The 11,187-nt window shown below is 55.8% G+C and overlaps 6 protein-coding genes across 7 annotated transcripts; 2 read left to right on the forward strand and 4 right to left on the reverse strand.

Annotated features, from left to right (window-relative positions):
- The first annotated feature begins 385 nt into the window (after positions 1-385).
- Positions 386-2,382, forward strand: SDRG_04799 (CAMK protein kinase). The gene is made up of 13 exons (XM_008610483.1): positions 386-438; positions 486-605; positions 653-846; positions 890-973; positions 1,033-1,161; positions 1,205-1,256; positions 1,302-1,434; positions 1,485-1,655; positions 1,699-1,741; positions 1,791-1,886; positions 1,939-2,040; positions 2,079-2,201; positions 2,246-2,382. Exons 2-13 carry the CDS (start codon positions 491-493, stop codon positions 2,333-2,335), a joined length of 1,332 nt encoding a protein of 443 aa, XP_008608705.1. The 5' UTR covers positions 386-438; positions 486-490; the 3' UTR covers positions 2,336-2,382.
- Positions 2,383-2,395: 13 nt separating this feature from the next.
- On the reverse strand, positions 2,396-3,092 carry SDRG_04800 (hypothetical protein; the record flags this gene model as incomplete). Its single annotated transcript, XM_008610484.1, has 4 exons — positions 2,396-2,553; positions 2,608-2,685; positions 2,745-2,814; positions 2,859-3,092. The coding sequence occupies 4 exons, from the start codon at positions 3,090-3,092 to the stop codon at positions 2,396-2,398; spliced, it is 540 nt and encodes a 179-aa protein (XP_008608706.1).
- Positions 3,093-3,980: 888 nt separating this feature from the next.
- On the reverse strand, positions 3,981-4,743 carry SDRG_04801 (hypothetical protein). Its single transcript, XM_008610485.1, has 5 exons — positions 4,616-4,743; positions 4,457-4,563; positions 4,323-4,405; positions 4,181-4,237; positions 3,981-4,130 (listed from the first exon to the last, which is right to left on the reverse strand). Exons 1-5 carry the CDS (start codon positions 4,711-4,713, stop codon positions 4,056-4,058), a joined length of 420 nt encoding a protein of 139 aa, XP_008608707.1. The 5' UTR covers positions 4,714-4,743; the 3' UTR covers positions 3,981-4,055.
- A 254-nt stretch (positions 4,744-4,997) lies between these two features.
- On the forward strand, positions 4,998-6,313 carry SDRG_04802 (hypothetical protein). Its single transcript, XM_008610486.1, has 5 exons — positions 4,998-5,217; positions 5,272-5,497; positions 5,546-5,730; positions 5,788-6,056; positions 6,119-6,313. Exons 1-5 carry the CDS (start codon positions 5,145-5,147, stop codon positions 6,272-6,274), a joined length of 909 nt encoding a protein of 302 aa, XP_008608708.1. The 5' UTR covers positions 4,998-5,144; the 3' UTR covers positions 6,275-6,313.
- Positions 6,314-6,315: 2 nt separating this feature from the next.
- SDRG_04803 (hypothetical protein) lies at positions 6,316-8,602 on the reverse strand (the record flags this gene model as incomplete). The annotated part of the gene is made up of 12 exons (XM_008610487.1): positions 6,316-6,416; positions 6,470-6,587; positions 6,637-6,801; positions 6,850-6,924; positions 6,967-7,046; positions 7,090-7,226; positions 7,278-7,425; positions 7,471-7,513; positions 7,557-7,665; positions 7,719-7,933; positions 7,981-8,203; positions 8,247-8,602. 12 exons carry the CDS (start codon positions 8,600-8,602, stop codon positions 6,316-6,318), a joined length of 1,770 nt encoding a protein of 589 aa, XP_008608709.1.
- A 5-nt stretch (positions 8,603-8,607) lies between these two features.
- On the reverse strand, positions 8,608-10,951 carry SDRG_04804. Of its 2 annotated transcripts, XM_008610488.1 has the most exons (13): positions 10,718-10,936; positions 10,591-10,670; positions 10,319-10,541; positions 10,060-10,274; positions 9,909-10,017; positions 9,819-9,861; positions 9,622-9,769; positions 9,427-9,563; positions 9,301-9,380; positions 9,180-9,254; positions 8,974-9,138; positions 8,806-8,923; positions 8,608-8,759 (listed from the first exon to the last, which is right to left on the reverse strand). In XM_008610488.1, exons 1-13 carry the CDS (start codon positions 10,934-10,936, stop codon positions 8,653-8,655), a joined length of 1,719 nt encoding a protein of 572 aa, XP_008608710.1. In that variant the 3' UTR covers positions 8,608-8,652. The 2 variants fall into 2 exon arrangements, with proteins under 2 accessions (XP_008608710.1, XP_008608711.1); XM_008610489.1 differs by lacking the exon at positions 8,608-8,759 and having other exon boundaries at positions 8,774-8,923; positions 10,718-10,951.
- Positions 10,952-11,187: the final 236 nt, after the last annotated feature.

The raw sequence follows: 11,187 nt of genomic DNA on the forward strand, positions 1-11,187 counted from the left end.
GCGTGGGCCATCAACGTCGTGTTGACGTTGCGCCAAGTCTCTGCGATCTCGTAGCTTCTCGTTCGCAGCTCTCGCTGGCGCTATCACGGCAATAGCAAAGTTGCTAGAAGAAGCCACTGCGCCACGTGGCACCGCCCTCACGCAGCGACCGGTCGGCCTCGTGGAGCACGCCATGGCACCTGCCACCGCACCGTTTGTTCGTGTGCGAAACTGGCGTTTCCTTCGGTACGACATTTGTACCTTTGGTATGAAGGGATATATCCTGATGGACTAATTTCACGCAATTGAAAGGCGCTTGTTGTTGTCAACATGCGTATCCCATGCTCTTAAGAAGCGTTCTTTTAGCCATTTGAAACCGAGGGTTGTTGCTGTCTGCAGCCAAGGACTTTCCCGCGAAATCACACTCGGAGGTTCCATTTCCGCGGTCGCACGCCCGAGGTACGACCGCAGCATGGCATGGCCACGGCCCATCATGACCCGCGTAGACGACATGTGGTGGTATGGCTTCTGCGCTGCGTGGGGCTGCTGCGCAAGCCTGAGCTTCAAGGAGCAAGCGGTCTCCGTGTACGACCTCACCGAGCTCATTAGCGCGAGCCGCAAGAACAGTTCGTCGTCGCATGCGAGCACGTGGGCGCTCATGGCCTCCTGGTAGGCAAGTACAGCCACCAAGTGTACCGCGCGACGCACCGCGGTACGGGCGAGATCGTCGCGCTCAAGGTCATGGACCGCGGGACGCTCGCCCACCCGACGCAGCGCCGCAACATTCGCCGCGAGATCCACCTCATGTCCAAGCTGCACCACCCGAACCTCGTGCATCTCTTTGGCGTGTACGAGTCGACCAACACGGTAGACGATATTGTCCTCGAAGCATCATCGACACATGCATTAGGTCGAGATTGCGTTTGAGCTCTCAAAAGGCGGCGAGGTCATGCGCCGTGTCCTCGAGCCGCACGCCTCCATCTTTGCACTCACGGTACAACCCATGGCAGTGTAGACATCGCTCGATCCACCGCTTACCATCGACTGCTCTAGGAGGCCGAGCTCAGCCGCGCGGTTGCCGACATTGTCCAAGGTCTCGTCCACTTGCACGAGCGCGAATGGATACACGGCGACCTTCGACCCGAGCACATGCTCTTTAGCGAGCTCGATCCCGACTCCAAGGTGGTGGACCCACTGCGCATCGTTCTCACGCCTCGGAGAGTAGGCGCTGCTGGTGGATTTTGGTCGCGCAGGACCGAGCACGGTCTTCAGCCAATGTACAGTATTGTCATCCTATAGCTCCATGTCGCATACTAAACTAGGCAGCAAAAAGCTGCTTCGGCAACTTCAAGAAGTCCGCTTCTTCCCGCCCTTTATTCTCGTCCAAAATGCGCTCACATTGCCGACGTTCCAGCACGCAGTTCAAGTCGATCTCTGGGCGCTTGGCGTCTCGCTGTGCGAGCTCATCCCATCCGTTGATAGAGTTTGATGGCGTTCTATGGTAGCTACATTATGCTCTTTGCGTCGTTTCCATTTCCCGGCGACTCGATCCAGGCTGTCATGGACAGCGTGCTGCACAAGCCGCTGCAGTTTCCGCCTGGCCACGCCCACATTAGCCGCGCGGCCAAAGACCTCGTCGCGCGCCTGCTCTCGCTGGATCCGAATGACTGGATGACGTACGTGCTTTCGCTCTTGTCTCTGCGACTCACGCCACTGTAGCGCCGACGACGTTGCCCGGCATCCGTGGCTCGCGAATCCCGCGGTCTCGCACTCTGCGTTCGTACGGAGGTGTCACTGGCGACGGCGTGTAGGTTGCGCCCAACGTGCGCTGGTCCCATGACGTGATCTCGCAGCACGCCGACTGGGTCCTCTACTACAGCCAGCTCCGCACCGGCATCGAGACACCGGTACAAGCTGTCGGTTTAACCTCGATCAAATGAGACGATATTGGAGGTGCAGGAGTCGACGGCGGCGACGAGCCCGCGTCCGAACGCCGAGTACGAAGGTCGGTCGTCGTGCATCTCGACGGACGGCGTCTTGGTGCTCGAGACCAACTCGGAGGTATACTATCGCTCTAGTGCAGAAATCAGATCTGGTAGATGAGCGCCGATGCGTACATGCAGCAAGCCGACTGGGAAATGTCCGACATCCTGCGCATGTCGTGCGAGCAAGAGCTCAGCCGGAGTCCGTTCGGGACGTGGGAAGCCGAAGCGTCGCCGCAGGTCTATTCTAGTCGCATACGTTATTCTGCTCACGCTAGCATTAGCACGTCAAGGGCTGGCGCCTCATGTGGAACCGGGCCATGCCGTCTAAAGGCGATGTCCCGACGCCCGACGCGACGCTGCATCAACTGTAGTGTTTCGAAGTTATATAGGTTTACGCACACTATGGTCCCTACCCTACTCGCGTCACGGCGCTAGTTGCGGACGGCGTGGGCGTCACAGAGAAAATTTTGCCGCTTGTATGCCCGCCGGTCGCAGCCCGCCGCGTGGCAGCGGTGGCCGCCGCCGTGCGTCCAGCACAAGCCGCCTTTGGCAGCGAGCTTGGGACAGTCGAGGTGCCGGCAAGGTGCTCCTACACGAAAAGCTGCGTCAGCAACGGGCACTCGAGGGGTGGGATGCCGTGTACCGCCGCCGTGGGCCCAGCAGACGCCGTGACGCTTGGCCTTGCTCGTGCATCCTGCAATGTTGCAGAGGACATAGCCGCCTAGAGAGAGATATGTCGGAAGTGAGATGGCCAGCGACACGCTAGCGCGCGGGGCGTACCGTGTAGGTAACATCGGTTGTGGCGCTTGGTTCGCTTGGTGCAGCCGGGCTCGGAGCAGCGTGTGCCGCCCTACAACATGTAAGGCTACCGCTTCGACTCGTGTAGCTGTGTACGCCGTGGCGGACGCAGAGCGACTTGCTCACGGCCGCGGTCGTGCAGCCGTCGACCGAGCACCGGTTGCGCTGGACCGAGAGCGGCTTGGACCAAGTGACGTGGTTGAACTCCTCGTCAATGAGCGCTTGGACGGCGTCTTGGATGGCGGCGTCGCGCCGGCCGAGGAAGGTCGGCGGCGGCGGGTACGGGTTGAGGAGGTAGCCAATGCTGCTCTTCTGCTGCTCTGCACTCATTCTGGTACGATCCGGATCTGGCGAAACTTGAAAGCGCGTGTTTCGAACGTAATCTCGCGGGACAACTCCGATAACGCACTCACTGGACGGTAGCCGAAACGGCGTAGCCAGCTGCGGCAACTTCAGAGGGACATCGAGCAGCAAGCTCATCGTTCGAGTCCATGAGCCGCTTCCAGGATTCCATGGACGAGGAAGCGTCCGCCGCCATCGCATAAACACGGAGACGTCGTCGCACGAATTACCGCTCAGTGCAAAGCCGAGGACAGAAAAGCGACTTGAGCGGTTACGCCATAGCCACCAAGGGCAAGATCGCGCCGTTTCGATATCAAAAGATAGAGGTTTTGACCCGCCGACCGAGAACAGACGCGAAATGATAGCCGACGTTGAAATTTCAGCCGCGTAAACCTGAGCGTGCGATCCTGCTCGCAACCGCACGCAGGGTTGCATGCTGGCATGACCGTGCAATCCGATGCAGATCGCCCGACGGTTCGACATCGCGTTCCTTTGCAAAGCAAACGACCACACGCGGGACGACGGGACGACCAAGTGGTACCATCCTTGGCCAATCGTTGATGCACCAATATGACGTGAGTGCAGTGCAGCGGATCCCGTCGCGCGTTGCTCTGCGCATATAAATCTGATATTCCATGACGCCAGTGAAAATGCCGTGGAGTCCCATTCCGTCGAACCCAGTACGACCTTCGGCAGAGAATGGGGCGTGTGCCACCCATCAATAGCTTCTCTGGTTCAACAGCTTCTTCTGGTCAGCACGGTGAAGGGTGCGTCACCAGTCCTTGGGCAGGGTATTCGTTTTCAGAGGTTGCCGTTTCTATACTCAACGTCACCTTCTTCTCCGCGGCCCAACCGTCGATGCGTTGCGGCGGGTGCCGGCCAATCAACGACGCGCATTCTGTCATAATGCACCGAAAGAAGCAATTGCGAGCGATTTTGCTAACGTGCTTTTTAAAACGTCGGGATGCCCGTGCACGTGCGCATGAGGTCGCGCGTGAGGAGCCCTTCGACGTCGTGCCGGTCGGTCTACGAACGTGCAGCATGCGGCGCCCATGTCATAAGCGTCAGTGGCGTACCTCGTCTTCCCAGCGCTGCGTTTTGCCGTTGTAAATGTACGTGCGCAGGCCCGAGATCTACAGGCAAGAGCACATGGTGGGCCGATGCAACGGAGCTGGTCATGGAGTGGGCCGTTGCTAAGGGACCCTTGTGCTTGCGTACCGGCGACGTAAACTCGATTTTTTGCGGCTTGGCGAGCACAGCAATCTCGAATTCATGCGTCGTTGTCTGGAGCACGAGCTTGGCTAGCATCCACTGTACTAGTAAGCAAATAGTGATGGCGGCCATGGGCCTACGCGGCGACGTTGTGCGCTGCACGACAAAGTTCTCGTTCACGGGCGGCAGGAGCGGCGCGACCGCCGCCTCGACCTTGTCCAGGAACGCCAGCGAGAGCGCCTTGAACCTACGTCAAGCAGATATGCGTAGCCCATGGTCCGTGCTCAACGGCATCGTACTTGTCGGGCGTCAGCGTCTTCTTGTGTTGCTTGAGCGCGACGGCCGGGATCGCCTTGGCGTGGACGCCACGAGCTCCGCGGAAGCCGACGCGCAGCATCCCTGTAAATGGAATGCGGTACCCTCAAATGTCAAAATGTAGAATTCGTCGTCCATTTTAAAATGCATACAAAACGCATGCTTATTTCTCTAATACAATACTCCGAGCTTTCATACAAACAGCAAGTGAAAGAGGCTAGGCTTGATAGTCGACACAGCATCAAATAGTGTGAGACAGCACAGGCGTCGACACCCCACGACCTCCGACGCAACCGGCTTCGTGAGCCCCACTTTTGCAGTCGCTCCTAGTACACACTGCAATAGTATACCTAGACCAACACACTCGCATCGGATACGACACCAACTTTTTATCCCCTTGCGAGAAAGCGCGTTCTTGATCGACCTGTATAGTACACTATATGCGACAACTTGCCGTCAAACAACACTATTTGAAACGGCGCGATTGGTGACTCACAAGTTGACACAAGAAAGATGGTCGACGCCAAGCCCGCGACGCCAGCCACGTACTTGTCCAAGGACTCCAAGCACCTTCTTAGCGGCGGCGGTACCGCCTTCTATAATTGCTCGACCTTTTATCTAAACCAACGCTGCGATCTAGTTGCCGGTTGCATGTCGCGCACGGCAGTCGCACCCCTCGAGCGACTCAAGATTCTGTACCAAGTGCAGGACATGCTCAAGACGTCGTCGACCGAGCCCAAGGCGTACGGCAGCATGCTCCAATCACTGCGCAAGATCATGGCCGAAGAAGGCTGGCGTGGCATGTTCAAGGGCAACGGCGCCAACTGCGTGCGCGTCTTTCCCTACGCCGCGATTCAATTTGCCATGTACGTACCAGTGTCGTCCGTGGCCACCGAGGTTCATGCAACGCGTAGGTTTGAGAAGCTCCGTCCGATCATGGTCTCGGACGGCGCCAAGGACTTGACGTCGCTTCAAAAGCTGCTCGCGGGCTCGATCGCCGGCGTCGCGTCCGTCATTGTCACGTACCCGCTCGACTTTATCCGCGCGCGCATGACTGTGCCCGACGCGATGACCAAGCAGCAATACACTGGCATTTGGCGTACGGCAAAATACGCTGCATCTTCTTCAAGCTGTCCTTGACGACTTCGATGCGTAGATGCGCTCAAAGTGACGGTGCAGCACGAAGGCGTCACGGGCCTCTACCGCGGCATGAGCCCAACCGTTGTCGGCATCGCGCCCTACGTGGGCCTCAACTTTATGGTGTTTGAGAGCCTGCGCGCGTCGGCGCCGCTCGACGCGAGTGGGCGCCCGGACATGCTGTACCTTCTCGGCTGCGGCGCGGTCGCGGGTGCGTGCGGCCAGTCCGCTGCTTACCCGTTTGACCTCATGCGCCGTCGGTTCCAAATGACCGCATTGAGCGACAAGGTACGCGTGGTGCCGTATTCGAGTTGATATTTACTTGATACTGAACGCAAATATGATATTAGCAATACAACGGGACGATGGACGCAGTGACGACGATATACCGCCACGAAGGCATCCGCGGCTTCTACAAGGGCTTGATCCCCAACTCGGTCAAGGTCATTCCATCGATTGCTGTCATGTTTGTGACCAACGAAGCCATGAAGCGCTGGATCATGTAATATGAAAATAGCAAATTGTCGTCGAGCAATAAGATTTGTTCTTAGCGCTTGAAGAGGCGGGGCAGCCCCCATGTAGACGTTGGGTCGCGCTGGAAGCGCTTCTCGGCGGCCAATTTCTTGAAGCGCTTGTCGATGGTTTTCTCTACAGGTGGAACATATTGTCAATACTGCGTGCATCACGATATATATATGTACTCTGCACGCTGGTGATGAGGTTGGTGATTTTTGTCTTGCGAAGGTTCGTCACAAGACATTTTCGGTGCAGCGCGACGCCCATGAGCTTGTCCATCGCCGACGGGTACCGCGTGAGGCCCTATGTCGATTCCAAATGTAAATACGACAAATACGAAAAAATGTTGCACGGTTTGCAGATGCTTGTACTCGAGGCCGTGGAGCTCACAGTAGATTTTGGCGCGGACACTCGCTGTGCGCTTCCCTTGTTGCTCCTCGAGCAGGAGCGCCATTTCCCCAAAATGGTCGCCGTCGAAAAGAAATGAAATTTCGATATCGTCGGCTTCCTCGCCATCCTAGGACGACATTTGTCTGCGATTCTTGAAAGAGATAGCCTAATGAACCGGTGTGTGCGTCGGCTCAAACACTTGGAGGACGCCGCGCGCCACGATGAACATCTCACTGCCATACTCGCCCATCTACATGCACCTTTCGAATCGACCGAAACTGCAACACTCTACCTTGAGAACCGTCGAATGCGGCGAGAGGAAGAGCGGCTTCAAGTAGACAGCAATGTACGCCGTAAAACCCTTGGGTACATCTAGCACCCACATGTTAAGAGTGTTGCGAGGTCGGTCAAATACCTTGAAAAAACGTGATATTTTTGATCGTCATGCGAATGTAGTGGTCAGTGATTTCTTCGCGGAGCGACGACGAAAGGTCTTCGAGGATGCGGCTTTCGTCGTAGACGGTCTTGCGCTGTAAAAAGTACCGATAATACCTAGCGAAACATTATGTCATCGCTTATTTGGACATTTTAGGATGGAAGTACCGCCGTGTGCGCAGCTGCAGCGGCCCCGGGAGGCCGCGCGACTCCATGTACGCATTGAGCTCGTTCAGGCGCTCGAAATATCGATTTTTGGTCACGTTCATCGACGCCACGCTCGACGAGACGCTCGCAATCATAAACGCATACGTGCCTACAACACAATTTGAGTTTCAATTCACAAACGAATATGGGATACCGGCCGACACGACCATGCCGACAATCGTAAACATGCGCTCCGTCTACACACCGAAAGTCCTCTGTTGTCGAATTTGGAAGACGTACGATGGTCACAGGCACAAAGTCACCAAACCCGACCGTCGCCATCATCGTAAACGCAAAGTAGAGCGACGAAATGTACATGTCGAGCTTGGAGTAGGTTGTCTGCCAAATGCTAGACAATTCCGTACAATTTCCCTTCAACCGTCGAAAGAAAGGGCATCGTACTGTTTGGCAAACGTGGCGTACGCGATCCACGACGTCGATGGGTCTTGCGCGGCCATGCCGGCCGCATAGTCGTCGTTGATGGTCGTCCCGATAAAGTAAAAGCCACACGCGGTAAAGTGCGCCACAAACAAAATGCACAACAGGAGCTTGGAGACCACAATGTAGTTGCGGTTGATGTTCAACTTGTCTTCGCAAAATTCGACAAACGTTTGCACCTGCTTCCAATGCAGACAAGACCAATCCGACATGTCGTTAGATCTACCTTGAGCACGCGCAGCACTTTGGCGATGCGCGTAAGGCGAAGCACGCGCAGGAGCCGCGGCAACTGGGTCGCGTGCGTCTGGGCCGACCAGAGCGCTCGAAACACCGTGTCCCACGGGAATGTTGCAAACACATCGAAACCGAGCCAGCCGCGGACGTACATGGCAGCAATTTGGCGCGGACTCGACACAACGTCGCCCGTCTTTGGGTCCACGTAGGCCGAACTAGAGTCCATGCGTCTTTAGCCCTCGAGGAAATGGAATGTACCGAAACATGATGACAATGTCGAGGGCATACAACATGTCGGTGATGTTGTCGGCAATGACCCACTGACTCACTTGATAGTCCTGGAAGTCGCTGAGCAACCGTGCGATGAGAAGAGCGCGTACCGCGACCGAGTAGAAGCTCGAGACGTACGGGACCACCGTGCACACGTACGCGAGCAAGACGAGGTTCATGGCGTCCCAAATGACGCGAAACTGGTGGCTTGGGTACAAGATCCACCGTTCGCGGTCCCCGCCGCCTCCGTCGCAACTCTCGTCTAGTGGGTCGCTGACGTGCTGGGTGGTCGGGAGGACCTTGGAGCTCCGGCGCTGGCTCGGCGTATATTGCTTGCTTCGCATCAAGATCGCAATTGAAACCGCTCCTAAGTACTAGCAACCGGCGTTGTATATTAGTAGTCGATAAGGCGTTTGGTCGACTGCTGCGAGTCGCCCACAAAGCGCGGGTTGAGCGTAAAGCGCCGCTGCGAACGGCCGGGGACGCTCTCCTTTGGCCGCTCTATCGATCCGACTCGTTAGTCATTTAATCTGAGAGAGGCATGTACTAGGAGAGCTTGTGAGGAGGTTGGAGATCTTGGCCGATCGGAGATTCGTGAGCAAAATTTTGCGCTGCAGGGCATCCCGCATGAGCTTGTCCATCACGGAAGGGTACCGGGCAAGGCCCTATCGCATATTTTCAGATCCACATTCCACGATATAGCAACAAGCGCTACGATTTGGAGTTTTTTGTAGTCGAGCGCGTGCAGCTCACAGTAAATTTTGGCGCGGACGCTGGCCGACCGTAGGTTTTGCTGCTCTTCCAGCAAAAGCGCCATTTCGCCAAAATGATCGCCGTCCGATAAGAGAGAAATCTCAATATCACCGGCCGACGACCCGTCCTACGCCAAGTGAGGTTGTTGTTTGGGACAGGACACGATACCTTGGCCACAAGAGGTTCGTAGACTTGAAGAATCCCGCGGGCAACAATGAACATTTCACTCGCATCGTCGCCCATCTATCGTATTCGACCTACAGCAACGAGCTCGAGACTAGAGGATTACCTTGAGGGCAATCGATTGCGGTGATAAAAAGAGCGGCTTGAGGTGGATCGCAATGAACGCAGTAAAGCCTTTGGGGACGTCTAAACGAAAACGTTGCGTTTTTTTATCCTGGATGGGAGAGTGTACCTTGGAAAAACGCAATGTTTTTGATTGTGATGTGAATGTAGTGCTCGGTGATTTCTTCGCGCAGCGTTGTCGAGAGGTCGCCGAGAATTCGGCTTTCGTCGTACACGGTCTTGTGCTGGAGGAAATACCGGTAATACCTATGATGCAAAACCATTAGTTTCCGAAAATATACGACGGGTTGTGCAATGGACACACCGTCGGGTGCGCAGTACGAGGGGCGGTGGCAGCTCCCGTGACTCCATGTACGCATTGAGCTCGTTCAGGCGCTCGAAATATCGATTTTTGGTCACATTCATCGACGCCACGCTCGACGAGACGCTCGCAATCATAAACGCATACGTGCCTACAGCACAATTTGGGTTTCAAGCGCACAATGGAAAAGAATGGTATACCGGCCGAGAGCACCATGCCAAACATGGTGTAAATGCGCTCATTCTACACAGTTGGGGAATCAGAAAAAGGAAATGTGAAGTTTCGCAGACGATGGTAATCGGGGTAAAGTCGCCAAACCCGACGGTTGCCATCATCGTAAAGGCAAAATAGAGCGTCGACGTGTACATTTCGGGCTTGGTGTACGACAATTTCCAGATCCTAGAGACAATTGTTAGTTTCTCGATAGCTTGAGCGTCGTACTTTTTCGTAAATGTGGCGTAAGCTATCCAGGACGACGTCGGGTCGCCGCTGTGTAGCCCGGCCGCATATTGATCGTTGACCATGGTCCCGAGCGCATAAAAGCCGCACGCGGTAAAGTGAGCCACGAGCACAATACTCAATAGGAGCTTGGAGACCACAATGTAGTTGCGGTTGATGTTGAACTGGTCCTCACAAAAGTCGATCAATGATTGGATCTAGCACGACATCATAAATTCTCTAGAAGACGCCGCAAGCGTACCCGGAGCACGCGCAGCACTTTGGCGATGCGCGTGAGGCGGAAGACACGCAGAATGCGCGGGTACTGCGTCGCTCGGGACTGTGTTGCATCAAGCTGGTTGAAAATCGTATCCCACGGCAGTGTTGTGCACAGATCAAAGCCAAACCACCCGCGTAGATACCGCGTGGCAATGCGTTTGGGTTCGGCGACCACATCGCCCGTTTTAGGGTCGACGTACGCCGTGCTAGACACACAAATATGAAACAATGCCTGCTACAGCTAGAGGAAGAGACCGAAAGCGGATGAGGATATCGACGCCGTAGAGCGCATCGGAGATGGCGTCATAGAGAACCCAGTCACTGGCTTGGTACTCCTGACCCGGAGATGAGACGACGTAAGTATCAAGGCAGCAGAGTGTACCGCGAGTGAGTAAAAGCTAGAGACGTACGGCACGCAGGCGCAGATGTACGCCACCAGTGCGAGGTTCACAACACTCCATAGCCTCTGGAAAGAGCTGTGGGGGTAGATGATGCCACGGGCCTTCGTGTCACGGCGGGTTGTGCTCCATGATCGTCGCCAGCTGGATCGTGCAGGTAGGGCCGGACAACTGGTGCTCGGGTGGACCTTCCCAGCGCCCATGTCTCGTTTGGCCTTGCTACGGAAATAGATAGTCCCACATATATAAAGTGGTGCTAAATTTATAGATGTTTGGTCGGACTCCGCAGGTTTTTAACTCTGTTAGATGCAATTGGTTGCAGTGCTTCGCGTGCCCCTCAGCGACCTGTTTGCTGCACCACGCAACGCTGCTCGACGCCGAGCACATGACCCGAAGCACTCAATCAACGAAGCATGGCATTGGTCACGAGTACAAATGACATTATTGTTGTGGT

This window comes from Saprolegnia diclina, assembly GCF_000281045.1.
Source record: "Saprolegnia diclina VS20 unplaced genomic scaffold supercont1.12, whole genome shotgun sequence".
NCBI classification, from domain to species: Eukaryota; Oomycota; class Saprolegniomycetes; order Saprolegniales; family Saprolegniaceae; genus Saprolegnia; species Saprolegnia diclina.